The 19,705-nt window shown below is 42.7% G+C and overlaps 1 protein-coding gene across 1 annotated transcript in view; it reads left to right on the forward strand.

Annotated features, from left to right (window-relative positions):
* The window catches only part of NWD1 (NACHT and WD repeat domain containing 1), a 106,833-nt gene that overhangs the window by 36,931 nt on the left and 50,197 nt on the right, over positions 1-19,705 (forward strand). Inside the window, exons 10-12 of the mRNA XM_040321131.1 lie at positions 6,582-6,699; positions 11,788-11,952; positions 15,212-15,409. Coding sequence (XP_040177065.1) covers positions 6,582-6,699; positions 11,788-11,952; positions 15,212-15,409 — 481 coding nt within the window. The remainder of the gene's footprint in view (positions 1-6,581; positions 6,700-11,787; positions 11,953-15,211; positions 15,410-19,705) is intronic.

Here is a 19,705-nt window from a genome sequence, read left to right on the forward strand (position 1 = left end):
TTGGCAAAGATCCGACAGGCGTACGGCTTTGTACGCCTTCGGATCGTAGGTGTAATTTTCCGGCGGCCGCTGGGTGGAGTTTGCGTCGTTTTCCAGCATCGGGTATGCAAATTAACTGTTTACGGCGATCCACGAAGGTACGCGCGTTCGTTACGTCGTCGCTAGTCAGATTTTCCCGTCGCAAACATAAGCCTGCTTTTTCATGGCTTACATTTAGACCAGCCATGTTAAAGTATGGGCGTCGTTCCCGCATCGAATTTCAATTTTTTCTTTTTTGCGTAATTTGTCCTGGAATACGAAACGACGTAACGCACGTCGCCGTTCAAAACATTAAGTTGGGGCGACGTCATTTCGCGCAAAGCACGGCGGGAAATTTTCACACGGAACATGCGCAGAACGTTTAGCACGGGATCGCGCCTAATTTAAATGACACACGCCCCATTTGAATTAGGCAGGCTTGCGCCGGACAGATTTACGTTACGCCGCCGCAAGTTAACACGTAAGTGCTTTGTGAATCAAGCACTTACGACGAAAACTTGCGGCAGAGTAACGTAAAGGGGATACGTTACGCTGCCGCAATTTTTCATGAATCTGGCCCAATATTTTTAAGTCACAAATCTCCACAAATGAATACTATATCAAGGTAAAAAAAAACAACATATTTAATTATTTTTTTTACATATACTAGAAAGTCTTGATTTCATAAGTATGCATTTTCTCTAAAACTCCTAAATTAGATATGGTGCAACCATATGCAATCAGAAATCACATAATTATTGAAAAAGATGCAACTTAAATTAAAGTGTTATATATTCTCAGAATAGACTCTGGAAAGTCTTAAAATTTGTTAGAAAACATAACATTTCCAAACAAATAACATCATGATGGTCAGGGAGAATAATTATAGAACTTATCCAAATGAAAAAAGACATTTATATAATTAAAGGTCTCTAAACTTACATTTCATAATACATTTTATATTTTTCAAGTGCTTTATAGTAAAAGGTTTTCAATGGAAGTGCTGAGTGAATATTTAAAAGACAAAGGATCTCCCAAAAATGTACACCCTATCTAGTACTGGACTGTAACGGAATGACCCGTGACACCCAAAGACTTTGTGAGGATGGAGGATACTCCTGTGTCAGCGTCACTGATAACTCTTGGGTCTGAGTCCACTCTGTGCCCTTTGGGCATGGAGTGGCAAGTGAATCGTAATTCATGGATTACATGAGATTTGACATCACGGACAGTTCATATTGCAGGATCTTGAGAGACTACAAGATGTTGGTTAATTGTGACCCCAACCAGTCAATATTCTATGACTCATTTCTATGATTAGTCTAGTGACATGCTAATTGCATCAGGGCTTGGAGGACATTCCATTGTCCTTGTGTAAAGGTGTTGTAACGGACAGGTGTTAATCCCAGGTCTGCTCCCAGAACTCTAATTATGCATACTAAAGACTGCTTATGTGTGATAACCCTGTCTACAATCTATTGATGCTCAGAGGTGTCAAGAGGTATGCGGAGACGGAGTGGGTGAAGGCTTTTGTTGTTAGTAATTGAGGAATGTTTAGTAATTAGCCTTAGTGTGTGATTGGGAGGGGGGACAGTTTGATTGTTCCTGTAAATTCTGTGACCTGTTGTACTATATAAAAAGACTGAGAGAAATCATTAAAGTATCTTTACATTTGGAACAAGTAACAAGTACAGAGCTGCATGTCTCGTCTTGATTCTGGGAAAATGGGATGCCTGCTGGTCTGTCTGTGTGTCAGATGAGCTGTTGTCGTGGATGGAAGGTCGTAAACGGTGGTGACCGTTACAGTGGTGGCAGCAGTGGGATAATTCCATCCCTTAAAGGACGGCTACAAGGACACAGGACGATGGAGACGCTGTATGAGCGGCTGAAGCTCTCTTCCCTCAAGGACTTACTGGAGAGCCGGGGCAGATCGGCCTGCAACCGTAAGAGAAGGGACATTATCGCACAACTTGTCGAAATGGATAGAGCTGAGAGGCCCAGCGTAACAGACAGGACACCCGATGAAGAGTTTTGGGACCGGGCTGTTAGACGTGGACTGGCACAGTATGGACCTAATCCTCCACCGGAGATCATAGACCGGGTTATAGCGGCTGTGGATGCCACTTGGCTAGAGCAAAGAGGTGCTGCAGCAGCAGAAGTCACAGCAGCACCAACTGAAGAGAGGGGAGAGGTACCGAGACCAGTCACCATGGAAGTGGAGTTCCAGGGAGCCGGGGCAATTGGCCCCTCTCCCCAGCAACAAGCTGTGGTGGTAAAGCATTTACCCCCAGCTGAATCCCTGGCAGCAGGGCAGGATGATACTGGCTGCTGCACACAACTGCAGCTTGAGCTGACATCGGGTGATGGGACTGTGGTCTCCCCTCAAAGCGACCCAGCAGAAGGGCTGGCAACGGAGCAGAGTGCCACAAGTCTCTGCTCTCACCTAGCAGGAGAGGGAGTTCCTGCACCAGTGGATGGGACTTCAGTCTCCACTGGTATACCCCAGGGATGGTGGCCAGTTGGCCCAGATCCCCAGCAGCATGAGGAACTGAGCCCAGTCACCCTGTCTTCTCTCCAGCGGCTGAAAGGACTCCAGGGAGAAGGGCCAGTCCAGGCCTCTCCCCAGCGGCAGGCAGATTCTCTGAAAGAGACAGAGGTTGGCTGGGTGAGTAATACTCTGTTTGGAGCAATTTATTTGGGGTACGGTATGGATACCAGCATTGGAGGACTAGATCTACTGACTGACTTCGGAGTCAACCCGTTCGGGGTCTCCTCCTGTGTCAGTCTCCCACCGAAAGGGGAGAGATGTAACGGAATGACCCGTGACACCCAAAGACTTTGTGAGGATGGAGGATACTCCTGTGTCAGCGTCACTGATAACTCTTGGGTCTGAGTCCACTCTGTGCCCTTTGGGCATGGAGTGGCAAGTGAATCGTAATTCATGGATTACATGAGATTTGACATCAGGGACAGTTCATATTGCAGGATCTTGAGAGACTACAAGATGTTGGTTAATTGTGACCCCAACCAGTCAATATTCTATGACTCATTTCTATGATTAGTCTAGTGACATGCTAATTGCATCAGGGCTTGGAGGACATTCCATTGTCCTTGTGTAAAGGTGTTGTAACGGACAGGTGTTAATCCCAGGTCTGCTCCCAGAACTCTAATTATGCATACTAAAGACTGCTTATGTGTGATAACCCTGTCTACAATCTATTGATGCTCAGAGGTGTCAAGAGGTATGCGGAGACGGAGTGGGTGAAGGCTTTTGTTGTTAGTAATTGAGGAATGTTTAGTAATTAGCCTTAGTGTGTGATTGGGGGGGGGCAGTTTGATTGTTCCTGTAAATTCTGTGACCTGTTGTACTATATAAAAAGACTGAGAGAAATCATTAAAGTATCTTTACATTTGGAACAAGTACAGAGCTGCGTGTCTCGTCTTGATTCTGGGAAAATGGGATGCCTGCTGGTCTGTCTGTGTGTCAGATGAGCTGTTGTCGTGGATGGAAGGTCGTAAACGGTGGTGACCGTTACATGGACGATCCCGCTTTTTTCCTGTTACATCTTTCACAGATCCCAACAAAGACATATAAAAACTCAATCATCTGTCATCTGACTAATGAAGAAGCCAAGGCAGGTATTGCTCGGAATTGGTAAAAATCCTAGGCCACCCACGATTGCAGAGTGGCTCCATAGGGTTAGAAATGTGGGGGACATAGAAGACCTGGTACTTTCGGCCCAAGACAGAAAAGAACAATATAATGAAACTTGGAGGGCATGGAATGTATTTGTATATTTAGAAGAAGGGAAGAGATTACTGGGGAATTTAAATGAGGAATAAGTCAGTCTGTCTTATATTAGTAAACTGAAGGCCCGGTTCCTTGAAAGAAGGGGGTGATGCGGAGAGGAGGAGGTGGAGGAGGGAGGAGGAAGGAGAGAGGGAGGGGGGAATTATCTGGGGTTTTTGTGGGTGGGGCAGGGGAGGATTGGGGAGGGGGAGAGAGATAGGGGGGTATAAAGAAAAAGGGATGAGTAGGTGGCAACCCGATATTTAAATAATATGACCAGCAAGAATTGGAGGGTTACTTAAAGTATATGTTTTGTTATAACTGGAAAAATCCTTGAATAAAGAATTATATTTAAAAGATTGGGGACTTTTTTGGAACATATACAATGAAAATGGTACAGCAAAGATCATTACTATATTAAACCTTAATGCTAGACATGTGCACTACTGAAAAATGTGTTTTTTCCGTTTTCGTTCTATTCGTTTTTTTGCCTTTTTTCGGAAATTTGGAATTCGGAAATTTGGAATTCGGAAATTTGAAAATTCGAAATTCCAGTTTTCCAAATTTCCCATTTTCGAAATTTTTGAAAATCTAATACATTTTTTTAAGAAAATCAGTAAAATTCGAAATAATAACTAACTAATAAAAACTATTAAATTACACGTATTGGAATTTCCTTTCAAATTTGGCTGTTAGTGAATGTAACAAATTCAAATTTGTCTGAAGTTACAAAATATCCGAAATAACAAATGGAACATCTAAACCAATGGAATGGAACAAATTAATAATAATAATACATTTTATTATTATTATTTATTTATATTGATCGTGATGTTCCATTCGTTATTTTGGATAATTTGTAACTTCGGATGAATTCGTATTCACTAACAGCCAAATTTGAAAATAAATTTAAATACCTAATCTCCAAATTTCCAAAATATAAATTTTAGAATTTCCGAAATTTAGAATTTCCGAATTTTCCCTATTCCAATTCCTAAGTCCTAGCCTTATTCTTCAAGGGGAAACCCTAACCCTACCCTGACCCTAAACCCTGGCCCTGACCCTTACCCTTACCCCTAACCCATAACTTCTAACCCTAAGCTCTAACCCTAACCCCCAACCCTAACCCTAGCCCTAGCCCCTAACCCTAAACCCTAGCCATAGCCCTAACCCCAACTCCTAACAATCTAAACCTAACCCTAACCCCCTAACCCTAACACCCTAACCCTAAACCTAACCCTAACTGCTAACCCTTACTCCTAACCCTAACTGCTTCCCCTAAGCCCAACCCCTAACTCCTACCCCTACCCCTAACCCCCAACCCTAACCTTAAACCCTAGTAATAACTCTAACCCCCTAACCCTAACTCCTAACCCCTAACTTCTAACCCTTATCCCTAAGTCCTAACCCTAACCCTAATCCTAGCCCTAACCCTAACTGTTAACCCTAACCCCAACCCCTAACCCTAACCCATAACTCCTAACCCTAACCCTAGCCCTAACCACTAACTCCCAACCCTAACCCTAAACCTAACACACTAGCCCTAAACCCTAAACCTAACCCTAACTGCTAACCCTAAGCCCTAACCCTATACCCCTAACCCTAACTCATAACCCTAAGCCCTAACCCTATCCCCTTACCCTAACCCTAACCCTAAACCTTAGCAATAACCCTAGCCCTAACCCCTAACCCCCAACCCTAACCCCCTAACCCTAACTCCTAACACCTAACCGTCTAACCCTAACCCCTAACTGCTAACCCTAACCCTAGCCCTAACCCCTAACCCAAACCCTAGCCCTAACCCTAACTGCTAGCCCTAAGCCCTAACCCCAACCCCTAACCCTAACTCCAAACCCCAACCCTAACCCTAGCCCTAGCCATACCCCTAACCACTAACCCCTAACCCTAAACCCTAGCCATAACCCTAACCATGACCCTATCCCTATAACCATAACCCTATAAGCCTAAACCTAACCCTTAACCCCTAACCCTATCTGCTTACCCTAAGCCCTAACCCTTAACCCTTAACCCTCTAACCCTAACTATCACCTTAACCCTAAGAATTTAATAACTTTGAATTTTCAAATTTCCGAATTTTCAATTTTCGAATCAGAAATTCGAAATTTCGGAAAACTGAAAATTCGGAAATTCAAAATTCGTAAATTTCGGAAATTATCTAATTTGTCAAAATTCGTTAAAAAACTAATTCAGAACTAAACAAATTGCACATGTGTACTCACATTCAGTTCAGTAATCCCATATAGCGGGGATATGCAATTAGCGGACCTCCAGCTGTTGCAGAACTATGATTCCCATGAGGCATAGCAAGACTCTGACAGCCACAAGCATGACACCCAGAGTCAGAGGCATGACGGGACTTGTAGTTTTGCAACAGCTGGAGGTCCGCTAATTGCATATCCCTGCCATATAGGTACACTACCACTGTGACTTAGGTGCCTCTTTTTGTGTAACATGCTAGCTAACATGCTAGCTAACATGCTAGCTAACATACTAGTTAGCAGTAAGCAGCTCAACAAAGTTGATTCATTTTACGTATCTCAGTGCACCTGCCATTATATTATTTTGCCACACACCATGAATGATGTCAGCAGCTTTTTCACATAAAGTAGATATTTGGTTTCATGCTCAATAGTCCTTGTGAGCAAAGTCCTACAACTCATACATTTACGCCAGTGTTGTACGCTTTCAAACATAATTTAACAATAACAATAAAAATGTAGTTAAGGGCATTTGTTTCTCATTTTGATCGCAGGTAGCACCACAGCCACTGTGGTTCTCGAAAGATATGCCCAATCTGAGAAAAATGAATGAGCTTCCTTACCATCTTCTTAACGCAGGTGACATTGACGAATTGCAAAAAGAAATTCTAGGTATGTATTTATGACCTTTTTTATTTCTTTTGACATGTATATATCTGTGAAAAAGTTTAGGACGGGTGTGAAAAATGCTGTAAACTAAGAATGCTTTCAGAAATAGAAGTGCCAATAGTTTATTTTTATCAATTAACAAATTGGAAAGTAAATGAACAGAAGAGAAATCCAAACTAACATTTGGTGTGACTACCCTTTGCCTTCAAAACAGCATCAATTCTTCAATCCTTCTAGGTACAGTACATTCGCACATAGTTTTTGAAGGAACTCGGCAAGTGGATTGTTCCAAACATCTTGGAGAACTAACCACAGAACTTCTGTGGATGTAGGCTGCCTTAAATCCTTCTGTCTTTTTATGTAACGCTAGACAGACTCGATGGTGTTAAGATCAGGGCTCTGTGGGGGCCAAACTATCACTTCTAAGGTTCCTTGTTCTTCCTTACACCGAAGATAGTTTTTAATGACATTGGCTATTTGGGGTCGTTCTCCTGCTGCAGAGTTTGGGGCCAATCAAATGCCTCCCTGATGGTATGACATGATGGATCTGCCTGTATTTCTCAGCATTGAGGACAGCATTGATCCTGACCAAATCTCCTTTACTTGTAGAAATGCAGCCCGAAACTTGCAAGGAACCTCCACCACTCTTCACTGTTGCCTGCAGACACTCATTGTATCACTCTCCAGCCCTTCGCAAACAAACTGCATTTTGCTACAGACAAATTATAAAGATTTAGATTTCTCAGTCCAGAGCACCTGCTGACATTTTTCGGCACCCCAGTTCCTATGTTTTCATGCATAGGACCAGGGCTTTTTTTTTAGGGGGAACTTGGGGGAACTCAGTTCCACCACCTCTGGCTCAGACCCTTTGGCGCCTGCTCACCACAATCACTTGTAAACACAGAAGTCTGGTTTCTGTGTTTACACGTGACAACTCTGCACTTTGTGTGAAACCCCCTGAACTCTACACTCTGTATGTAATGCAATCCTGGTATTTAATGCCCCTTTAAGACCATTCTACTGTTTGTGAAATTTGAATAGGGTCGAGGGTTGAGTTCCTGCACCTATTTTTTGAGGACAAAAAGCTCTGCATAGGACATAAATACCAAGGGACTCATTCCTAATTTACAGAACTGTTTCACACCAGCCTAAGATTTTTGCACAGTACTGTATATATGTATCGTTTTAATATCCCTGTTATTGATAATGAAAACATACAGACATAAAATGTTTATGTTTGTTAATCTCTCACCAACTTAAAACTCCTGTTCCACAAGATTACTTAAACTGCTGTAAGTCAATGACATAAGCAAGTGGGAAAGAAATTACAGGTATTGTTGCTGTGCTGCCTAGAAAGTAAAATTATTGTTGATTGCTTGGTATTATCCATTTGTTTTTATTAGAGTATTGATTTTGAATGAAATGTCATTTAAAGGCAGGTATTACTTCCCATCTCTTTTTTTGTTTCTATTGTTAGCTTTTGCTCCTTTAAAAGGGCCCTTAATTTTGGTGACTAGACTTTTTGTGATCTAAAAAGCCTGTGCTGAGGAAGAGGTTGATAATTTTGCCCGATATCAGTCAGTCAATACCTAATCATTAAATTATGACTGGTTACTCTACATTTACAGTATGTCATCATACTACTACTGTGCTTATGCCCAAAGCTTGAGGAACCCACTTAAACCAAGATGTGTCATGAGACAGATTTGTTTATGTATCTCTAGTTTCACTGTCATGTTAGCCCTCAGTTTGATGCCTACGTCTGACATTGGCTTTAGGATTAGAAATTAATGTAGTAGTTTTGGTGCAACTGATTTAATCCTGATTTTTTTTGTAGTTTAGGTTATTTAATTTAGTGTGATTTATCTCCCCCCCCCCCCCTCTGTATTTGTCTACAGTTGCTTTAGATTTTTCATTGACCGTGTTTAATTTGTGTGAAATAAAAAAACATACAATATTGAAAGGTCCCGGAATGTTGAAAGGAGCTTACATAAACCTCATGAGTTGTTTAAAGCCAATTGCACTCTTAAAAACCAAGAAATCCTTCCTAATTTCACCTTACACATTATTATTATATAGGATTTATATGGCGCCAACAGTTTACGCAGCTGTTATATCTACAATATAAAAGGGAGACAATACAGTTATAATACAATAAAATACAAGAGGATTAAGAGGGCCCTGCTCAGAAGAACTTACAATCTAATAGGGTGGGGGAGGTGGTACAAGGTTGTAACTGTGTGGAATGAGCTGATGTAAGTGGTAAAAGATTAGTTGGAGACGTGATAGGCTACCCTGAAGAGATGAGCTTTCAGGGATCGCCTGAAGGGAGCAAGAGTAGGAGACAGGTTGAGGTAGCGAGTTCTAGAGGATGGGAGAGGCTCTGGAGAAATCCTGGAGACAAGCATGGGAATAGGAGACGAGGGAGCTTGAGAGTAGGAGGTCTTGAGAAGAGCAGAGAGGACGGTTTGGGTGATATTTGGAGACAAGATTGGTGAGGTAGCTCGGGCAGAGTTGTGAATGGCTTTGTATGTTGTGGTTAGTATTTTGAATTTAATTCACTGGGCGATTGGGAGCCAGTGTAGAGATTGGAGGAGAGGGTTGACAGACACTGAGCGGTTGGTAAGCTGGATAAGTCTGGCAGCAGCATTCATGATAGACTGAAGAGGGGATAGCCTATAGAGAGGCAGGCCAATAAGAAGGGAGTTGCAATAGTCAAGGTGAGAGATTACAAGGGAGTGAATGAGGAGCTTGGAGGTTTCATTTGTTAAAAAGGGGCGAATTTAAGGATTTATTCTACAAACTTTTGACAACGATTGGATTTGAGGCTGTGTCACGAATACCCCAATGCAGGTGGTCAGACACTATAGGTAGCTACTGTGTGCTTCAACTATAGCAGCCCTCTTTCCCTTAAGACGAGCATGCCTATCGGTACTTGGTTCCCCCCAGAACTAATACACAATGCTATAGTGTCTGGCCACCACGCCAAGGCAGAGGTGAACTGAGCAAAGCGAACAGACTACTTGCAGTTTAGCAGACTGATAGCTGTTAGTGGTTCTAAGATGGTCCAGGTAATAAGGCAGGCTGAGTTCAGGGAATAGTCCAATATCCGATTCAATGACAGTCTGGTTGAAAGGCAGGCTGAGTTCCGGGAATAGTCCAATATTCGATGCGGGTAATACACAGGGAAATCCAACAGCAAAGCAAGACAGACAAATGGGAGGCTTGAACAGAAACAATGCAGGTAGCAAGGCATAGAGTGTTCGGTTTGCTTTTATCAGGTGACTGATCAGATCAATAATTTTTCAGGTGAACACAGACAGGGGAAAAGCAACAGCCAAAACCCAGATGCTGGAATGAGGAACAGGGGCATGAAGTGATCATGATAGGCTGAAAGGACAAGTCAGAGTCTAGGATTACACCTAGTAACCTGGCGTGAGGGGAGGGGCTGATGGTTGCATTGTTGATTTTGATGGAAAAGTCATGGAGGGGGGCACGGGCTGGTAGTATTTTAATAGCTTGGTTTTAGAGAGATTTACACTAAGGCCTCGTACAGACGACCCAACATGTCCGATGAAAACGGTCCGCGAACCGTTTTCATCGGACATGTCCGCTGGGATCATTTGGTCTGATGGCTGTACACACCATCAGACCAAATTCCGCGCAGACAGAATACGCGGTGACGACGCGGCGACGACGTGTGCGAACCCGGAAGTTCAATGCTTCCACGCATGCGTCGAATCACTTCGACGCAATGCGCGGGTTCTCGGGCCAGAGGACATGTCCAATGAGTCGTACTGACCATTGGACATGTCCGGCGGACAGGCTTCCAGCGGACATGTTTCTTAGCATGCTAAGAAACAGTTGTCCGCTGGAAACCTGTCCGGTCGGCCGGAAAATTGTCCGGTCGGCCCTACACATGACCGAACATGTCTGCTGAAACTGGTCCGACGGACCAGTTTCAGCGGACGTGTTCGGTTGTGTGTACGAGGCCTAAGGCCCAGATTCTGAAAGAAGATACGACAGCGTATCTCCAGATACGATGTCGTATCTCTGAGTCTGGGCGGTCGTATCTATGCGCCTGATTCTTAGAGTCAGTTACGCATAGATTTCTATTAGATCCAACCGGCATAAGTCTGTTACGCCGTTGGATCTTAACTGCATATTTACGCTGGCCGCTAGGAGTGTGTACGCTGATTTACGCCTAGAAATATGTAAATCAGCTAGATACACAAATTCACGAACGTACGCCCGGCCGACGCAGTACAGATACGCTGTTTACGTTAGGCTTTTCCCGGCGTAAAGTTACCCCTGCTATATGAGGCGTACATGCGGCGTACCAATGTTAAGTATGGACGTCGTTCCCGCGTCAAATTTTGAATATTTTACGTTGTTTGCGTAAGTCGTCCGTGAATGGGGCTGGACGTCATTTATGTTCACGTCGAAACCAATACGTCCTTGCGGTGTACTTTTGAGCAATGCACACTGGGATATTCCACGGACGCCGTTCGTAAAAACGTCAATCACGTCGGGTCACAAGTTATTTACATAAAACACGCCCCCTGTTCCACATTTGAATTAGGCGGGCTTACGCCGGCCTATTTACGCTATGCCGCCGCGACTTACGGAGCAAGTGCTTTGAGAATACAGCACTTGCCCGTCTAAGTTGCGGAGGCGTAGTGTAAATAGGATATGCTACGCCAGAACAAAGATACGCCGATCTACGAGAATCTGGCCCATAGTCTCTATTGCATTTCTCTGAAATGGCAACATTTCACAGAAATCCCATGATTTTACAGAAATAAAACTTTCCATTTCATTTATCCATATTTAGAAGTATTTAACAACACAAACAATGGAAATGAGCATTATAACCTATATCTCACAGAGAGTGCATTTAATTAAAAGAGACAAATGTGCTGTAGTAACGTTACAGACCCAGAATTACTACTTCAGATTGAGCTAGGTTTTTTGGTCTTCTATAATCCTAATTACGAACATTACTTACCATTATCTATTTATTAGTGCATGTACTTCTTTAATGTTTGTTTTGTAAAAAAAATTATAACACCTATAAAACAATGTCTACAGGTAATATGAACTGGATATCTAGCAAAATTGTTGCTTGTGGAATCAACAGTCCCATCAAAGACTTTGATATGAGCTTGAAACACATTGAAAATAATGAGGCCAAGCTTGTGCATGACACACTGCGACTTTTTCAACCCACTATCAACTTCATTGAAGGCGATATAGGTGAGTTTTCTGCTTTTCACTTATAATGTACCTAGATTTCAAAGAGATTATTTAAAGAACATAATATGAACCTACAAAAAGATCTGAGTTTTACATAACTCATAAATGTAATGGTAGAGGATGCAAAAGTCTGCATCTTTAAAATGAAGGGGGCATGCCATATTTCAAAGACAGTCATGTGGTGATACAATCAGAGGTAAAAAAAAAAAAAAAATTTCATCAGTGATCAATTTGTTTTAAATTTGAATATTGGATCTTACTCTACAGTGGTGGGTGCTTTGGATCTATTGGAATGTCTTAAGGAATTCCTGAGACCATGTACATGGTTCACTTTTTGTTCACTTTTAGCCAACCTGTATAATCTACTTTTCAGATAAACTATCGTTGAAAAATAATTATTTGCACAAAGCAAAATACATTTTCTGTATGTACTTGTAGGGATATACTGCCGTCTACTGTTGGCTGCTTATATCACAGTTTAACCACTTCCCGCCCGGCCTATGGCCGATTTACGTCCGGGAAGTGGTTATGAAATCCTGACAGGACGTTCTAGAACGTCCTGCAGGATTTCATGCCGCGCGCGCCCGTGGGGGCGCGCATCGCGGCGATCGGTGATGCGGGGTGTCAGTCTGACACCCTGCATCTCCGATCTCGGTAAAGAGCCTCCGGCGGAGACTCTTTACCACGTGATCAGCCGTGTCCAACCACGGCTGATCACGATGTAAACAGGAAGAGCCGTCGATGGCTCTTCCTCACTCGCGTCTGACAGACGCGAGTAGAGGATAGCCGATCGGCGGCTCTCCTGACAGGGGGGGTTAGCGCTGATTGTTTATCAGCGCAGCCCCCCCTCGGATCGCCACACTGGACCACCAGGGATGCCCACCCTGGAGCACCAGGGTGGGCAAAAAAAAAAAAAAAGTCTAAAAAAAAAAAAAAAAAGTCTAAAAAAATAAATAAAAAAAAGCATAAAGTAAAAAGATGCCAGTCAGTGCCCACAAATGGGCACTGACTGGCAACCTGACAAAAATCAGTGCTGCCACCCCAGTGTCCATCAGCGCCACCCCAGTGTCCATCAGCGCCACCCCAGTGTCCATCAGTGCCACCCCAGTGTCCATCAGTGCCACCCCACAGTGCCCATCCATGCCCAGTGCCCACCTATCAGTGCCCATCTGTGCCACCCATAAGTATCCATCAGTGCCGCCCATGAGTGCCCATCTGTGCCGCCTATGAGTGCCCAGTGCCGCCCATGAGTGCCCATCAGTGCCGCCTATGTGTGCCCATCAGTGCCGCCTATGTGTGCCCATCAGTGCCGCCTATGTGTGCCCATCAGTGCCGCCTATGTGTGCCCATCAGTGCCGCCTATGTGTGCCCATCAGTGTCGCATACCAGCGCCGCCAATCAGTGCCACCTCATCTGTGCCCGTCAGTACTACCTCATCGATGTCCATCAGTGCCATCTCATCGGTGCCCATTAGTGCCGCCATATCAGTGCCCGTAATTGAAAGAGAAAACTTATTTACAAAAAAATTAACAGAAAAAAATAAAAACGTAATTTTTTTTCCAAATTTTCAGCCTTTTTTTAGTTGTAGCGCAAAAAAAAAAAATCGCAGAGGTGATCGAATACCACCAAAAGAAAGCTCTATTTGTGGGGAAAAAAGGACGCCAATTTTGTTTGGGTACAGTGTAGCATGACCGCGCAATTGCCATTCAAAGTGCGACATGGCTGAAAGCTGAAAATTGGCTTGGGCGGGAAGCTGCGTAAGTACCTGGTATGGAAGTGGTTAATGTATAACTATGTGCATCACTTCCTGAACCTATGGTCTGGATTAGGAAACCAGGAAAGAGAAAGTAAAGGGAAAGAGAGAGACATACTCAGCCACATGTCCTGTTCATGCTATCAACTCCTGCAACAGAAGAGACTATTATATACCACTAAGGAGGGACTGTGCTGCTGTGCCCCCCCTATTACTTTTTTGGGGATAACCCCAAATTTGTGATTTTTTTCTACTTTACTTTTAATCGTTAAGAGGACAAATAGAGAGAATACATTTCCCTAATGGAGGTACAGACAGCAATAAAAACTGACAAGTGTTCTAATCCCTCTCTGCTCTATACAAAACAAAAACATTTTTGTTGCCTTTAGTTATATTTAAGTCTCTGACACAAAGGCATATGCCACATCGTCCTCAGGGGCCCCTGCAACTGGACTTTACTGCAACATTCATCTAAGAGTGTCTCTGTTAATAACTATACAGTATATACCTGGGTATATGTACACAATTCCACCAGGACTCCTATCAGGCTAGTGTGCTTAATGTGGTTCCTTTACTAAACTTTCCAAAACAACCTGTACCTGTAAAATAAGACTGTGAACACTTCCCCTGCTAATGGTGGTAATGAACACCTTCTCTTCTCCTGAAAATTATCCATTGATGATTGAGGTTTGCTGGGAAACAAACACATCCTTCTGTGTCCCCAGCAGCTCTTGTTGGTTCCTCCTTCCTACCTCCACATCCCTACTGTTTCCTGCAGTAACATGGAGGTAAGCAAATAAAGTAGCAAATAAAGTAGCAGGAGAGACTAGTATTTACAGCCTTCTTTTACAGGCATAGTTTTATTTGGAAAGTGACATGATTGCGTTAAGCTGAAAATGTGGCTCTTTATTTTTATATCAAGGCAGATTCAGGTACATAGTCTAGAAGCAAGTAAAAATCTACTTTTAATAAACAAATAAATAACTGGATTAAATGTTGGTTATTTATTATTTTCCTGGTGCATCTTCATGACAGCATACCATGGGAAATAAGGATAAAAGATGATCAGGACAGCCGCACTGCAATCCAACGTAACTTTAATGTAAAAAAATGGAAACAGGCACTACAAGTCACAGCCACGGAACCTAGGACATCTGACGCGTTTCACACTAACTTCAGTGTTTACTCATAGCTGATGGGTGCCACAACCAATTATATGCTACTATGATGCGCCAGGAAAATGAAAAATTGTATACTCACCTTTCCTTAATTTTCCTTTCCTGTCGCATCTTCATGGCAGCATACAATGGGTTGTGGCTCTGCCCCCATTGTATGCTGCCATGATGCGCCAGGAAGATAACTTTCCAGAGGAATATTGTAGAAGTACATATTAAAATACGACAGTTTATTACTGAGAACAAACAGGACTTCCAGGTGGTATTTTCTTTCTTAACCGTTTCTTTGTAAAGGGCTCCTGTAATCAAAACGTTTGTTATTTCCCTACAGATCCCTGCATCATATATGTTGAGATGTTGGCAAGGCTGCATTTCTTTAAACTGTCCTGCCCATCTTTAATTGGTGACCTCTGCAAGCAATGTTTCACCTGGTTTGAGCAGTATAAAAATCCCACCTTTATTCCTATAAGTGGATTTTTTCAGCCCCCTGGTGGACCTCTACAGACCACTCTTACAGGATTCAAGAAAGGTATTTGATGACTTGATGCCAGAATACCAAGACTATGGGATTGATTTACTAAAGGCAAACAGACTGTACATTTTGCAAGTGCAGTTGTTCCAGAGCTTAATAAATGAGGGGGAGCTCTGCTGACTTCCATCATCCAATTATGTGCAGGCAAAAATGCTGTTTTTTATTCCTTGCATGTGATTGGGTATTCTTTGCAAAGTGAAGCTTTCTGACATTTACTAAGCTCTAGACTCTAGAGCAACTGTACTTGCAAAATGTAGTCTATTTGCCTTTTGTAAATCAACCCCACCAATTAATTTCTAGTTCATATATATACCACAGTAAACAACAATTATGCCTTCAGTGTTTTTTTGGTACCTAAAGCTGCAATTCCTTTATGTCTTCAATTCTTCTCAGTGCAAAAATGTAAATACAAATAGATTAGCTTAGGAAAGGAGATTTTTTTCTGTGCACAATCACTGAGATCCAATGCTAGTGATAAACTTTACAGAAGGAACATGTTCAAATAGATTGCCCTACCACGTCATCAAGGGTTATTTAAAGGGGTTGTAAAGGTACATGTTTTTCACCTTAATGCATTCTATGCATTAAGGTGAAAAAACATCCGAGGATTAGCGGCCCCAGCCCCCTGTTTACTTACCTGACCCCTCGAAAGCCCCGTGTCATGAACACACTGGCTTCTTGGCCAGGCTTCTCAGCTCATTCATTGGTTGATAGCAGCGCAGCCATTGGCTCCAGGCTTCTCGGCTCATTCATTGGTTGATTGATAGCAGTGCAGCCATTGGCTCCTGCTGCTGTCAATCAAATCAATGACGCTTCGCGTCGGAGGGCGGGGCCAAGTGATACAGTCGGCGGCTATACCCGCCGGCTATATCACGGGAGCATGCCCGCAAACTAACCCCCATGAGAGAGAGCTTCCCATGAAGGGAGTTAGCTGATGCGAGGAGGAGAGGAGGCAGCCGCTGAGGGACCCCAGAATACAAGGATCGGGGCCACTCTGTGCAAAATGAGCTGCACAGTGATAGTAAGTATGACATGTTTGTTATTAAAAAAAAAAACAGGGACCTTCAGGCCGCGTACACACGGTCAGTCCAAACTGATGAGAATGGACCGAAGTTCAGTTTCCTCGGTCCAAACTGACCGTGTGTATAGCCCATTGGTCTGTTGTCCTTCGGACCAAAATTTTAAAACTTGCTTTAAAATCGAACCGATGGACCGCTGACCGATCGGTCCAAACCGATGGTTAGTACACAAAAGCATTGGTTCTAAACCCGCGCATGCTCAGAATCAAGTCGACGCATGCTTGGAAGCATTGAACTTCGTTTTTTTCCAGCACGTTGTTGTGTTTTACCTCACTGCGTTCTGACCCGATCGGATTTTGAACTAATGGTGTGTACACACATCAGACCATCAGGCCACTTCAGCGATGGACCGATGAAAACGGTCCGTCGGACCATTCTCGTCGGTTTGGACCGACCGTGTTTACGCGGCCTTAGTGTCCCTTTAAAATGAAGGGTGCTATCCTGGAAAAAAAAACTACATTTATGTTGACCATCCTTCTGTTCTGAAAAAAATCTGTGGCTCACATCACAGTACAGTAAAACCTTGGTTTGAGAGTAACTTGATTTGAGAGCGTTTTGCAAGACAAGCACATTTTTTTCATACATTTTGACTTGATATACAAGCAGCATCATGTCACAACTGAGTATAAAAGAGAAGTGGGGGGGGGGGGGCACAAAATTGTGGCAATATGGTTACATTTAATTAAGGTACAACATTTAGTAACTCACATCCACCCAAGCACTTCAAGCCTCGCTTTCAGATCGCTCTACTGCAGGGTAGTCTTCCTGGTCACTATTGCAGACTGACAGCGGTGAGAGCTGGCTGTGTGGAGGACGGTCTATGTGGATCACTTTACCCCGGGTGCCTGCATACTTACATGTGCCTCTTTTAATCATTTACCATGTGAGCTGCTAAATGTTGTACCTTCATTACATGTACCCATACACTTAGAGGCGCCTCTCTCCTCTTGTATACTCTCTAGCTCCTGCTGGATTTTGCTTTTAATCCCCTTGTGGAGGCTGCCATTAGGGCATTTTATGGTTATGGTGCTTTGGATTACAAGCATGTTTCCGAAACAAATCATGCTCGCAATCCAAGGTTTTACTGAAATGTGGCTTTTTAGATATTACCAACTTAGGTAGTTCCTTCTTGATTAGGTCATTCGGGAGTGTGAGGTGTTGTTCTCGGGTAACACAGCAATGTCATCCAGATAGGCAACTGCAAATTCTCCCAGCCCTACCTACAGGTAATTTATGACCCTATGAAATGGGGCTGGGACACTCTTTATACCAAACCACATTACTGTGAACTCCAATAACCAAGTTGTGTATGAATTTCTACTATTCCTGTGCCCCTCAATGAACAGTAAGAAATTACCTTTGCTTTTTAGGCATTTATTTTTTGTTCAAAGTGCAGTATGTAATCTCAAATGTGATTTACCCCCATTCTGTCACCCATCAGGTTATAATTGCATTTGGCTTGATTGGCCAAGCTCCTTTTTTAACTACTTCCGCCCGGAAGATTTGGCTACGCAATGACCAGGCCATTTTTTGTGATACTGCACTGCATCGATTTAACTGACAATTGCGTGCAAAACTGTACCTAAACAAAAATTTCCCCACAAATAGAGCTTTCTTTTGGTGGTATTTAATCATCCCTGCAGTTTTTATTTTTTGTACTATAAACAAAAAAGAGCGACAATTTTGAAAAAAAAAACCACAATATCTTGTACTTTTTACTATAATAAATATTTTTTTAAAAAAAGCAATTTTTTATCTCAGGCCGATATGTATTCTTTTACATATTTTTGGTAATACAAATCGAAATACGCATATATTGATTGGTTTGTGCAAGAGTTATAGCGTCTACAAAATAGGGGATAGATTAATGGCATTTTTATTATTATTATTTTTTGACTAGTAAGGGTGGCGATCTGTGATTTTTATCGGGACTGCGACATTATGGCAGACACATCGGACACTTTTGACACATTTTTGAGACGATTGACAATTATACAACTAATAGCTAGGAACCACAATCTGTCATCTCATATAGTGAGTCTCCTCCCCCCACAGTTAGAACACACACTAGGGAACACAGTTAACCCCTTGAGCTCTGGGGCAGGGGTGTTCTAGGGCAGGCCAATGATTACTTGGATTTTCTTTTCTTTCACCACAGGTAGAAGAAAAGAAAATCGCTTGATTCCCCCATCAACACAATCAGTGCCTCCCCCAGCACTATTGTATTCTGACAGCGGGGGGCATCGGGAGCCTTCTCAGCCGGGTGAAATACAATGGTTACTGCTAGTGGTTATAGTCACTGGCAGTAATTGTATGTAGAAAAATCCGACAGGCAGGTTGTACCCAAGTAGATCGATAGATTGACTTTGGTACAATCAGCCTGCCCATACATGCATTGAAATTTGCATTGAAATTTGTCCGGTCCCTGCTAAACCGAGTTTTTATCCATGCTTGAACAGCTTAATTTTGTTAAACTCTGCACACTGTGATGCTCTGCCTTTTGTGAATTTGCTTTGTCCTTCAAAAGCCCCCCTAGCCCCAAAGTTCAACACTGGTTCCCCTAGGCAACGATCTTATCCTAACAAAGTTTCTGCCTAATCCTTCAGATGGTCATATACTGAGTAGATCTTGGCTGATTCCTGATGAATCATCACACCAAAATCATCACACCTTGCTGAAAATTGTTGGCCAAACAGCTAACAAATTAGATGCAGTCATTGCTTGGGTATTCTGAAAACCACTTGTGCCAGCTTTAAAAAAAACGTTAGCCAGCACTTCAGATTTGTTTATGCAGGCAATATAGATGGAGGGATCTGTTATTTTTTTGTTCAGTCTGTAGGTTAAATGGAAAAAAAAAAATCTATCAGTGTACAGCCAACTTTATGTACTGCCTCTGCTTGGCTGTATTTGAGTCCAGGTGTCTGCTTGCCCATTAACTTGGCACTTTTGTCTATGTACCTGCTTGACAATGTTTACCAAGCAAATACAGTCCAACTACTAGGGACTCTGGTGAAGGACAGGTATTTCCACACCCTGATTTTGGTCAGAGCCAAGTTCAATCCCACTAGAGTCTATAAGCATGCATGCCACTTCTAGATTGTCTAAAGATCTGGTCTGGATTCATACAGATTCAACTTTATTTTTTATTTTTTATTAATTAATCTATTATTAATATTTTTCATTACAAGTAACATTTACAATCCAAAACAAAGAC

The sequence above is a fragment of the Rana temporaria genome, chromosome 1 (assembly GCF_905171775.1).
Source record: "Rana temporaria chromosome 1, aRanTem1.1, whole genome shotgun sequence".
In the NCBI taxonomy this organism is placed as follows: domain Eukaryota; kingdom Metazoa; phylum Chordata; class Amphibia; order Anura; family Ranidae; genus Rana; species Rana temporaria.